The sequence below is a fragment of the Onychomys torridus genome, chromosome 11 (genome assembly GCF_903995425.1).
Source record: "Onychomys torridus chromosome 11, mOncTor1.1, whole genome shotgun sequence".
Classification (NCBI taxonomy): Eukaryota; Metazoa; Chordata; class Mammalia; order Rodentia; family Cricetidae; genus Onychomys; species Onychomys torridus.
The window spans coordinates 62,914,224-62,927,179 of record NC_050453.1 but is presented as its reverse complement, the minus strand read 5'-3'; the positions used below and the strand labels follow the sequence as shown (position 1 = coordinate 62,927,179).

Genomic DNA, 12,956 nt, shown 5'->3' with positions numbered 1-12,956 from the left:
TCCATCTTCGGATATCTTCTTCAATTTCTTTCTTCAATGTCTTGAAGCCTTTATCATGCAAGTCATTCACTTGCTTGGTTAGAGTTACATATACATACACACACACACACACACACACACACACACACACACACACAAACACGCGCGCGCGCGCGTATATGGTAAAGGGTGTTGTTTCCCTGATTTCTTTCTCAGTCCATTTGGGATTAGTACATACGAAGACTACTGGTTTTTATATGTGTTTATTTTGTATTCTGATAGAGTTCATCAGCTGTAGGAGTTTCCCAGTGGAATTTTTAAAGGTCATTTATGTATACTATCATATCATCTGCATATAAAGATATATGACTTCTCTTCCAATTTATATCCCCTTGACTTCCTTCAGCTGTCTTATTGTTTTAGATAAGACTTCAATTACTATTTTGAATAGGTATGGAGAAAGTGGACAACACTGTCTTGTTCCTGGCTTTAGTCAGAAATCCTTGAGTTTATTTAGGTTGATGTTGGCTATGAGATTGCTGTAATTGTCTTTATTATGTTGAGGTGTGTTCTTTGTATCTCTAATCTCTACAGGACTTACTTTTATCATGAAGAGGTGTTGGATTTTGTCAAAGGCTTTTTCTGCATCTAATGAGATGATTGTGTAGCTTTTGTTTTTCAGTTTGTTGATATGGTGGATTACATTCATCAATTTATGTATGCTGAACTATCCCTTCATCTCTAGGATGAAGCCTATTTGATGATGGTGGTGATCTTTTTAATGTGTTCTTAGATTCAGTTTGTAAGTATTTTATTGAGACTTTTTGCATCTATGTTCTTAAGAGTAATTGGTCTATAATTATCTTTCTTTGTTGAGTCTTTATGTGGTTTAGGTATCAGGGTAACTGTGGCTTCAGAAAGTGAATAGGGCAGCGTTCCTTCTGTTTCCATTTTGTGGGATAAGTTGAGGAGTATTGGCACTAACTCTACTTTGAAAGTCTGGTAGAATTCTGCACTAAAACCATGTGACCTTGGTGTTATTTTAGTTAGAAGTCTTTTAACTACTGCTTCTATTTCACAGGGAGATATAGGTCTGTTTAAATTACTTATCTGATCTTGATTTAACCTTGGTAAATTGTATGTATCAAGAATATTATCCATTTCTTCTTTATTTTCCAATTTAAAAACCTGAAGTATGGGTTTTTAAAGTACATCCTTATGATTCTCTGGATTTACTCAGTGTCTGTTATTGTTGTTGGTTAAATCAGCACCCGCAGCAGCCAAGCCAATAGAGGAGCATACTGGTGGAAAGTCATAAGCCATGGTTACCTTTCTAGAGCTTTATTGAGAGAGGAAGAAAGGGAGAGAGAGAGGGAGAGGGAGAGAGGGGGAAAAGGGAGAGGGAGAGGGAGAGGGAGAGAGAGAGAGAGAGAAACAGAGAAACAGAGAGACTGTCAAGGGAAGAGAGCAGAAAGAGAAAAGGGAGACACAAAGAGGGCCCACCTGCTTTTTAGGCTGGGCCGCTTCCCAGGCTGATGACGTAATTAAGGACAGAATCCTTACAATTGTGCACCCCCCTTTCATCTCTAATTTTGTTAATTTGGATCTTTTCTTTCTGTCTTTTAGTTAACTGGATAAGGGTTTGTCAATCTTATTGATTTTCTCAAAGAATGAATACATTGTTTCATTGATTCTTTGGTTTTTCTTTTGTTTGCTTGTTTGTTTCTACTTCATTGGTTTCAAACCAGAGCTTGGTTATTTCTTGTTGTCTATTCCTTTTGAGTGTGATTTATTCTTTTTGTTCTAGAGCTTTCAGGTGTGCTGTTAAGTGACTCATACCAGATCTCTCCAATTTTTTATGTAGGTACTTAGTGCTATGAACTTGCCTCTTAGATTTACCGCCTCCTGTCCCATAAGTTTGGGTATGTTGTGTTCTCATTTTCATTCAATTCTAGAGAGTTTATGGGTTTTTTCTTAATTTCTGTTTTGGCCTGTTTTTCATTCCATAGAGAGTTGTTCAGTTTCTGTTAGTTTGTAAGCTTTCTGTTGTTGTTGTTGTTGTTGTTGTTGTTGTTGTTGTTGTTGTTGAAGCCAAGCTTCAAACCATGGTGGTCAGATAACATACAGGGTGTTTTTCCAGTTTCCTCCTATCTGTTGAAGATGTCTATATATCTAACTGCAGATCATTCCCCCTCCTCTCCTAATCCAATCCCCCAGTCTCATCCCCAGTTCTGTAGCAAACCACCTCCTGTGGCCTCACCTCACTCTCTGCCCCAATTCCCAGGAGACTAAGCAGATCCTAGTGGAACACCCTGCTTTCCTCCTTCCCGAGGACCCCCTCAACACCTCCCCTTCTAATCCATCTCCATTCTAATTGTCAGGTCCCAATACCTAGAAATTCATTCTAGCTGGAACCCCCAGTGGCCACACCTGGCAGGATCTCAGAAGCATTCCCTACCAGGCAACCCAGGCACCACACCCAACTAAGAACCAGAGAGGACAACAGAGAATGAAGAGGCCAAAAGTAAAACCAAAGTGATGAGTTTGTACAGAAATACAATGCTGCCAGATTCGGAATGATTCAACACCACCTGTGATGGGCAGTACCACCCTTAGCATGCAATACCACTCCCTGCTTACTTTCAATTACTTCAAAGTGGAGGACCCTGTGGAATGGATATGTTCCCAGATTGGGGAGGGGGACAGTCAATCACTGTCACCCTCATTCTTACAGAAGAAAACCAACTCTCCAACCAACTGGGGTCTTGTCCATCAACATGGATGAGACAACGCCATCATAATGCTAAGTTCCAAAACCACATCTCATTCTTTACTGACCATAAAAACAAACTTGTCATCTGGCATCCTACCATCACCCAAAGTTATCTTCCTCCTATTTTCTGAGGCCCATGTGTTGGAAAAGAAATCCAGCGAACTCTGATGCCAACATCACCAGAACTGCGAATGTGCTGAGCTTGAATGTGTGTCATCCAAAATAAGAAATGTGTTTGCACCTTTAATTTGTTTTGAAGTAATTGAAAAATACTATTTACTTGAAGAAAGAGTAAAGAGTCCAATTTAAAAATTAAAAAGAACATTGCAGTTTGAGCTGGCAATAAAGTCAGTCCATCCCAGTGGCTACAGCAAATGGAATCTGGAAGCAAGCTTGTCATTTGAATGAGTTCCCAAACACAGGGCAATCTACCCCAGGGTTGTTACATGTACATACAGCATATTATTCTTCAGGCTCCAGACCTAACGCCATAAAATAAAGTTTAATACAGAAGGCTGAAAAAGGAGTTTATCTCTATATTCTATATTATGTCTATATTCTCCCATGAATAAATCGTTTTGTTATGCCACATCAATATAAATTGTCACTTTTGGTTCCAGTCACTCCAATGCACAGATGTATGTCTTATCTGCCTCCCTCGGCAGGACACTGTCAGGAGTTTGATCCTTCTGCAGCTCATTTGATTCGTTATAACCAAATTTCTCATTTTGATAGTCTGGTTTTGCCTTCACTAGCAAAAGTTCCCTGTTTTCTTCCAAATTAGCATTTCAGTTTCTATCTTAATATAAGAAAGTAGCTGGCCTTCTACTTCCATGGGTTTTGAGGTAGAAATGAACACATATATTTATCAATAAAGACTGGGTGGCAAGTCGGGCATGGGCTCACACCACGAAATCACAGCACATGGAAATGGCCTTGAGGTTGCAGCCAACTCTAGCGACCTAGTGAATTCTAGGTCACCTTGCACAGGGGGAGCGGGGGATATAAGTGAGAAAGACAAAAGACTAAAGTTGAAACAGGACAGGCAGAACCATCAAAGTCAGACAGGATTGGATTCTAACTGGTTTTCTTACCCTCTAGCTGGGCAAGTGAGCAGCTGGTTCCCACTGGTGGGAGAATCACCCAAAGTAAGAATGTGAAGAATGCTGCCTTATGCTGATTGATGTTGAGGGGGGTGAGGGAGATGGGAGGAGCATGGGCCAGCTCTGTACCTCTGTGTTCATCAGCTGAGAACGGGCTATTCTAGATATGAGAATGGAGTAGAGAAAGCAGCGTGCGTCCAGTATGTTTTATAACACAGATAATAAAACTCAATTAGAGTGTGAGGTTCATGAGCATCAACTATGGAGAGAAAGATTTGGTGAGAGTAACATTCATATTGGGCATTAAATCTCTGGCTATTATTTTAATTAAAGCAGTGACAGCAATCATTTTGAAAAATGTTTTTGCAAAAAACTTTACCTGCAAAGTTTTCAAAGTTTTGCATTTGTCAAAGATACTGCCCATATGGTTTTCTTTTTTCTTCCCCTGAGCAATTACTGAATTCTGGACAGAGGATGAAATGTAGCAATCTCCAGGCTGGAGAAGGTCTGAAAAACCGCTTTGAGCCATACCGGACATAATCATTTCCGTACATGTGCTTATGCTATGGGCAGAAGTTCAAATAAACTAGTTATCCAGCATTAACTACCCACAGGCATGTTTTTACAATCTGCATTAGTGCTTGCCAAATGAACAACAGTATGTGAGTAAATTTTAAGAAATTGTACAGCTGGTGAGATGGTTCAGGGCCATGCAGAATTCCATGACCTGGTTTTGATTCCCAGGACACACTCCTAAAAGTTGCCTTCTGACCTCCACACATGGTCTGTGGCATGCTCGTGTGCATGTGCCTGCACTCACGACAAATATAACAATCATAGTTAAAAAAAAAAAAAAAGAATTCTAATGTTACTGAAAGACAGCAATCAAACTGTTCACAAATTACAGGTGCAAAATTGAAAAGGAGAGAATATTTAAAAATTATATGTCAGAGAGAATACTGTGCAGTTGAGTGCTAATGTAAATTATGAGGCACCCTGAGAAGCAATTGGTCCCAATCAACTATCCAGCTCCCCACCTCTGCCCTCCCTAGACTCTGGAGGAGTCAGAGTGCAAAGCCAGGCTCCAGTGGTGGGTAGCACCTTCTCTGAAAGTGGGAAGCCAGCAAGCGTGTGCTGCCTGATTTTTCTAATTTGATTTTGTCTCTTGGGGAGCTGCTAGAAACTCTACCCTGCACAGCTGGGACTCCAGGGACTCATGGGCATTTGAGATGTACCTTCACTAGCTGTGTCTTCATCATCACGGAGGGCACAGTGCCTGAGTATCCAGTGTCCCTCACATAGAGTGCAGATTTATACGGGCAGATGCTCTAGTGCTTCTCTGCTGAGCAGTGACAGGATGTCTCTGTCTAGATAGGCACTTTATAGGTAGATGCTAGGTTCCATGTGTGAACCTGGCGATATCAGAGACAGCATAAACACAGGTGAGGAACAAGAGAAGCAGATGCTCACTCACCAGCAGCCGGGAAGCAAGAGAGAGCAGGCAGGGCTATACTGAAGCCTTCATTGAGGCTGTCCTGGATGCACTTAGCAGGCTAGTGGGCACTGCACCCTATCTATACTTCACAGGTGAAGAGGAGTTGTACAATAGGTTGTACCTAACTACCTCACCATGGGCAAGGGTGCCACCAGGGAGAGGTGGTATAGCAGAGATCTTGATTGACTCAGCTGATGAGCTGGTAGGAGACAGAGAATGTAGATGATGCCAAGAGTGTTGGGATCCTGTTTACAGTATGACAAAGTCCAACTTACACTCAAGAATGCCAAGAAAGCAGACTATGTAAGGGCTGACTACCATATATCCCCATGCTTCTGAAAGACCAAATGCTTCATATCTGGCTGATAAATATGGATACCAATCAACTGGGAAGTACCTAGGATTTCTACTACTAACCAGGCATCCCAGCCCATCACATTAATGTGAATTAGCATTACCTTTAATAATGTTCAGGGAGGCTTGTGAGAAGATAGGTCTACACAGCAAAGTCACTGGTGCAAGCCCCGGTCCCACCTTGAAGAGTGCAGGGAGTATATTCCACAGGCTTTGGGCTCTCCTACCTCTTGGCTCCAAACCGCCTTCCCAGCTGCCAAAAGTAGACCTTGATATGATTTTTATGGTGCACACATGAATGCATAACCAATGCAAATCCATCCTGGAGTGTTGCTGAAGACACACTACTTCCCAGCAGTTTCGTAGACTCACGTCTTACCAGGAGAATGGCACAAACCCCTGGAGATGGTCTGAATTCCACACCTCAGGTCTTGGATGCCTCACTGGAGCAACAGGACCAGAGTTGGAACCAGCCTCTGAGGGTACTCACTGCAAGGCTGTGGTGCACCAGGGCCTTTCCCACCCCTGGAGAGCATGACTCTAGAACTCAGGCACCAGAAGTTCAACAGTCATGGAAAATCCACCCGGGGCAGGGAAGTCTGAGGGTTAAAAGATGGGGACACACTTCAAGAATTTGAAGTGAAGGAGGCCTTTACTAGGGGATGTCATGGTAAAGAGGAATGGAGGAAAAGAAAGGACGCGCCCAATGTTTGTTTACAGATTTGGTGCAGAAATCCTGCAAGCAGAGTCCCAGGGTTTCAGGGGGCTGCCTCCTGGCATCTGCAAGTGGTTGTCTCTTCATGAGAACTGTGTTTTCCACAGACCAAAAACTGACACCATTTCTCTAGGTTTGGTTAATCCTCTAAGCATATCTTAGCGCCCCCCCCCAGCTGGGGATCCCATCCTCTGTGACTTTCCCCCAAAGCCAGAGGGATGATCACACACACCCAGTTAGGGATCTGACTGAAGTGCCTCTTGCCCATTTTGAAATCTGACTTGTCAGTGGGTGACCATAGCTATCTGCTGGCTATTGGCCCTGACTGCATTGTGACTCACTGACCTTTCAGGTGTGACTCGTCCCCAGCCCTTGATGGCGTCTGGCTGGCTGTTAATCACATTGTGTTCTCTTTGATCTTTTTTTACATTCCCAGGTCACAGTTTTTACCATGAATATTTCTCTTTATTGCTATGTACACCTAGCTTCTGCCTCTAGAGGCACAGTTGGAAGCCTTTCAGAGCTAAAAGTCTCTGCTTCTTCATTGTCCCACATCTTTAATGAGGGACCCACAAATCATGGTAAGCCCCAAATCATCCGTTAGATGTACTTTAGTCTACAGTCCCCATTATTAAGCTTTTTGTGGCTGTAATATATTTTCTGAATATAATTCATTCAAGACAGTAGTTGACAAACATTTCAAAGGTCTTCAAAGCTATAAATACAATAATAAGACTACCTAACGTAATTTCTGTTGTAATAAAGCAAAAATCATAAAACAATACTAAAGATAACAATGCAGGCTAAATTATGATATACATGTGTGTCTGTGTTGGAAATGTGAATATAAAATGGGAATAGATGATGCTCTGCCTCCTCTCTGGAGGAGGTCCACAAGGCCCAGCTTGAGCTGCAGTTGTGGTCAGGGCTGCTTGGAGAGATTCCAACCCCTTTAAGGCCTTTCCTTTTCATTGTTTCCAAGCTACAATTTTTTGCTCCTTTAAAAGGGAAAGATAGTGTAAGAAGAAAGAGAGAAAACTCAGAAAAGCACAGGAACTTTATCCTTTTTTTTTTTTTTAACAGAAAGGGTTCAGCTGGAATAACCACACTGGTCCCCCAAGTCCTGAGTAAAAGAACCTGTGCGGTCCCATAGCACCATCTACCGGCCCTTAGGTGGAATAACAATCTCCTGATCCCTTTGTGACCTGGTAATGAGACCTTGTAACCTTGTAACTTTATGTTACAGGTGGGATCTGTGTCACTATCTGTTACAGGAAGTCTGTCAACTGGCTTCTTTCACATGATGCCTCTTCCTCCTCCTCACATCCCTCTCCTCCCGCCATACCCCCACTTCCAGCTGTGGTCCCAGAAAGTTTTGGAGGAGCAGAAATGTGATGAGCAACTCGTTTTCTGAAATTTCTCCCAGGCCAATTGATGGGTACAACCCCACCTAAGAGGTTCTCCCCAAACTCACTCTACTCTTGATAGACTGACTGTAGTAGGAGATTCTGGAATGCCTTCCCCACTAGGAGTTTAGTTTGTAAACATTATACACCTTAGAAGACACAATTTTTACGAGATTAGAATATAAGGTTTAAGCAAGAGTAACATGATTATGCCAACCAATGACTCTAAAGCCATTGTTGTATATTGCTCTCAAGGACATGCCTTAGGGTTGTTAAAACAAAAACAAATGAACAAAAACAAAACAAAACAAAAAATAAAACATCGTGATGGTTATACATTAGTTATTATTAATTATTATATTAATTATATTAATAATGTAGAAAACAGTGGTAAGGAGGAATCCAATGGTGGAGAAAATAAAAAACAAAACAGTAAGAAGTTGTAACCATTAAGTGCCAACAGTGTCAGAAGAAAAATGAGGAAAACAGAAATATGAGCAAATTTCTGCATTCTTGGTGTTGTAGCTGATGATTGTGAGTCCCCTGCCTGGCTTGTTAGCAACCTATGCCCAAGCCTGAACGACGTATTGCTCCTTTGAAAGCCTGGTCCACCTTTTCATTTTGTTTTCTTGCTTATTGTTTTCTTTGGGGCTATACTTTCCTGAGAGCGTTTAAGATAAAGCAGGTGGCTAAAAATGGTCATAGTTCTTGATCATGCTAAGGTCCATAGAGGCTGTTTAGGGGATCTCCTGGGGGACTCAGGAGGAGCCCGAGGCTCCTTTACCACTTGTGCTGTCTGGTGGGATGGGTCAGGGTGTGGCTGACCACATGCTTTCCCTCAGAATCACTGAGGACATTGTTTTCTGTGTTGTTGGGAGCCAGGCAATCCACAGCTTCCTCAGAGGCCCTGATGAAAGGACAAAGAGACACTAGTTCCCTGTCCTTGCCTGGGGGCAAATTTGGCAAGGACCAGCCTGAGTCTGGGGCCAGGATCTCAAAGTTTAGGTTTGGGGTCCTGGGAGAGAACTTGGATTAGATTTCCCCTAAAGAGACTGGAGTCATCCAGTATGTGTGTGTTCAACCTGTGATGAACTTGAGTTATCCTGTGTTCAACTTTGTGCAACATTGCTTAGTCTGCCTCTTGCTCACTTTCTCCCATTGTGTGATAGCTTTCTGCTGACACTGTCCCATTTTCCCCTGCGAACTACATATAGGGTGCTATACTTCTTAATACGCTTGCTCAGCAATAGGACATAGCTTGTGCAAGACCTCCTGGTCCCAAACTTTCCCATCTTCTTTATTTTCTGATCCCTGGCCCTTCTTCTCAGGATCTTGTCACAGAAAGAGAAACCGCTAGTCCAGGTCACCCTGTAGCAAGTACATTGGTTCAAGTCTAACATCTGTGCCCTTGGAGACAGACAGGGCAGAGGTTCCTCCATCTTGTTTGTATTCTTGCTGAGGCCATTCCAGGTTTAACTAAAATCTAATCTACTTTGATGAAGAATCCCATGGAAAACTACCCAACTCTATCTAGGGACCAAAGATCAGGCTGTCCCAGATAACTTATCTTAGCTTTGTCAAAACTGTTTGTGCAGAACCCCCTCCAGTTCGCCTCTTATCTTAGCTTCTGTTAAAACTGCTTGCTTCAAACTGCTCACTCTGCAAAGCTCCCCCTCTCCCTTGCAGCTGCTGAGCAAGATCCCTGGATGAGGTCTCTGCCCTTAAAAACCCCGTGTTCTGGACACTCAGGGCCATACCTAGATCCCTGAACATTTGGGTGTGATTCCAACCAGCTGGAATAAAGTCTTTCAACTGGCTATATACACTGTGTCTGGTGAGCTCCCGGGAACACCTTGACCAATTTGAGCAAGAATACAGACCTACCAGAGCTATGTGTGACAGTCCCAGAGAAACTGTAGGAATTATTTTCTCCATCCCTGCATTCCTTACCATTGACTCTCTTTTGGAAGAGTAGAGCCCAAGGCAGTCAGTTGAGTAACAGAACAAGAACTGCTTTGAGGACCCTCCAAATCCCTGGTTCAGATTCCTTTTCTTCCCTGGTAACTCTCTCCCAGGCTCTTACATAGTTTTCCATGTGATAGGGGGATCTGTGAAACCTCACATGCATGAGACAATCCTGTCACATGGGAGACAGTGGCACCAAGATCCAAAACCCTTTTTCCATCTTGATGAAGCCAGTGCTCCAGGGAGGTCAGGGCTTCGTTATTCTTGAAAATTCTGTTTAACTCTTAGAAAATTAATGACTTATGTTCTGTGTTTCTGATGTGGTTTATCCCAGTTATCTTTAACAAATAGGAGCATGAACTAAAGTACTGAGAAAAGCTAGTCCTATGTGATGGTCAGTTTCAATAGTCAATTGTGTGTGTGTGTGTGTGTGTGTGTGTGTGTGTGTGTGTGTGTGTGTGTGTTTGCTGTATGGCCATGTGGACAGCAGTGTGCTTGTTTATGTGGGTATGTGTGAAGGCCAGAGGATGACATCACCATGTCTTCCTTGCTTCTCTTAGTTGTGAGTTCACTGGTTCAGCTGGTCTAGCTGGACAGTGAGCCGCAGGGATCTGTCCATCTCCACTCCCCACATCTGAGCTTATGGGTGCAAGCAGCCAATGCCCAGCTGTTAAGCTGTTTGCAGAATTTGAGGACTTTTCTAGAACAAATTTTTCCACATTGCTCTCACAGACAAAAGGCCCATAAACCACGGGGTCAGGCTTATCATGACGGCAGCCCCATTTCTCAGAACCAATTTTCAATCTTAGTTACTATTCTTCTGGCTGTGACCTAGCTCCAGGGAAGCAGCAGCTTTAGGGAGAAGGGGCTTACTTCCGGTTACAATTCAGAGGGATGCAGTCCATCAGGGAACAGGCGGCATGGCGGCAAGGACATCGGGCTGATGCTCAGTGTGCTATCTACTTTTTATGTGGTTGCAGACCTCAGCCATGGCATCAGGCCATGCTCACATTTAGGGTGGGTCTTATCACCTCAATGAACCTAATCCAGAAAATCCCTTGGAGACATGCCTGAAGACTTGTTTCTGTGGTGATTCTAAATTCCATCGGGGTGGGAGAGATGGCTCACTCGGTATAACCCTTGGTGCACAAGCATGGGTGCTACTCAGGAAACCAAGGTTCCCTTTTGTGTTCTTAATCTCAATAACGAAAGAATTTATCAACAAACTCAAAAGCTCAAGAACAATTTTATTAGAACTTGAGATGAAAACAAGAGCTGAAAATCCTGACAGCTGCAGGAGGAGAGATGAAGAAAAAAAAAACAGGAACAGGATAGAAATGGACAGTCTGTAAGAAGTGGGCTGGAGAGATGACTCAATGGTTAAGAGCACTGGCTCCTCTTCCAGAGGACCCGGGTTCAATTCCCAGCACCCACATGACAGCTCACAACTGTCTGTAACTCCTGTTCCTGGGGATCCAATACTCTCTTCCTATTCCCACTGGTACAACAGACACATAGGTGGTGCACAGACATACATGCAGACAAAACATCCATACATACAAAATTAAAAATAAATCTTAAAACAGAAAGAAAGCAAAAGCACTTTTGCTTTTGGAATGAAGTAAGCTGTGGATTGAGGAAAGAGCCTAGACAGATATGTGAACATGTATGTACATGGCCCACATATGTAAATATGTTTATACATGACTACATAGCCACACAATCATGCAAGTGCACATGCATAGGCAGAAGTGTGCAAATGCATGCATATATGCACACACATAAAAACATGTTCACAGAGGCACACACACACATAGGGAGAGAGATACACAAATGCACACATGTACATGTGTACAGATCTGTACCCAAAGGGACACAGACACACATGCATTCACATACATCTACATAGAAACACACGAGTATATACACATATACATTAATGTTCACATTGGTTCACATATTCACATACTTTTATATGAGTACACTGTAATCGGAGTTTCCTTTGGGCTGCCAGCTCACAAATAATGAGTACCTCTCTTCCATTTTGGACTTCCTATTTCCTTTCCAGATCTGGCTGGCAACTCCTCTTTTCTTCTTCCAAGTGTCCTCTCAGTCCCTGGAAGTCCCACCTAGCCTCTTCCTGCCTAGCTATTGGCCATTCAGCTCTTCATTACACCAACCACAGCAATACATCGTCACACAGTGTAAACAAATATTCCACAAGAGTACACCTATGCATTAAGCACAGAGAACACAAATATGTTCCCATGCACCCATCTATTTACATATGCCCACACAAGTACACAGTGTACAAAGGCACACAAATATACACACATTGAGTGTGCATGTTGTGCATACACAGGCACATAGGCATGGGGTGAGGACTCAACCATCATGTTCCCAGTACTTTGTAACAGCCTTGAATCCCTGCATTCACCTTCTCTCTCTGCAGTCTTCTCCAGTAAAGGCTGAGAGCATCATGTGACCATGCTATAAATATAAACATCAGAAGGCAGTTTGATGCTGGGTCAATGTAGCTGATCAGACATAGTGAATTCCCCACCAGGCTTATGACCTCCACAGACAAGAGCCTTTCACCAGTTCAGAGTACAAAGTGACCTCAAATTCAATCATGGAGCAATTGGTTCTTCACACACGTGTGTTACTATTGCACAAATGAGTACATCCTGCCTGGCAGGTTGGTGTTGTAGCTTAAAGGGTTCATATCAGAATAGCCCATTAATGCATTTCACAGCAGCCTGGATGGCATCTTCCAACCTGGGAAAGCTACCCAGCAGAGGAGGCTTCCAGCACAGTTCCAGATTGATATCTCTGCAGCTGCAACCAAAGGGTATGATTTCTTCAGTGACAGGATCTTATCAATTCATTCTGGCATGCAACCAGGAAGACTAGCAGGAGCTCCAGGGCCTGTATGACCTACAACTCTTGAGGAAGTGTCTCATATCTGGACCTGGGATTTGTTCGGTAACCTTTGGCCTTCAGGAACACAATTACCCAGTCATGCTGAACTTCTCCCTTGTAAATCTCTTTTATTTAACTTATATTTTTAACTGGCTTATAAAGTAGCAAGTTTCTGTGTTTTTCATACATCTTTAGTTTTGATTGCCCCCCCCCCCCCCCCACGCCACATCTCTCCTTTCCCCCA

The 12,956-nt window shown here is 43.0% G+C and overlaps 1 protein-coding gene across 1 annotated transcript in view; it reads right to left on the bottom strand.

The window, feature by feature from the left end:
- Positions 1-11,916: 11,916 nt before the first annotated feature.
- The window catches only part of Cd55 (CD55 molecule (Cromer blood group)), a 30,655-nt gene continuing 29,615 nt past the window's right edge, over positions 11,917-12,956 (bottom strand). Inside the window, exon 10 of the mRNA XM_036202342.1 lies at positions 11,917-12,628. Coding sequence (XP_036058235.1) covers positions 12,540-12,628 — 89 coding nt within the window. The 3' untranslated portion in view covers positions 11,917-12,539. The remainder of the gene's footprint in view (positions 12,629-12,956) is intronic.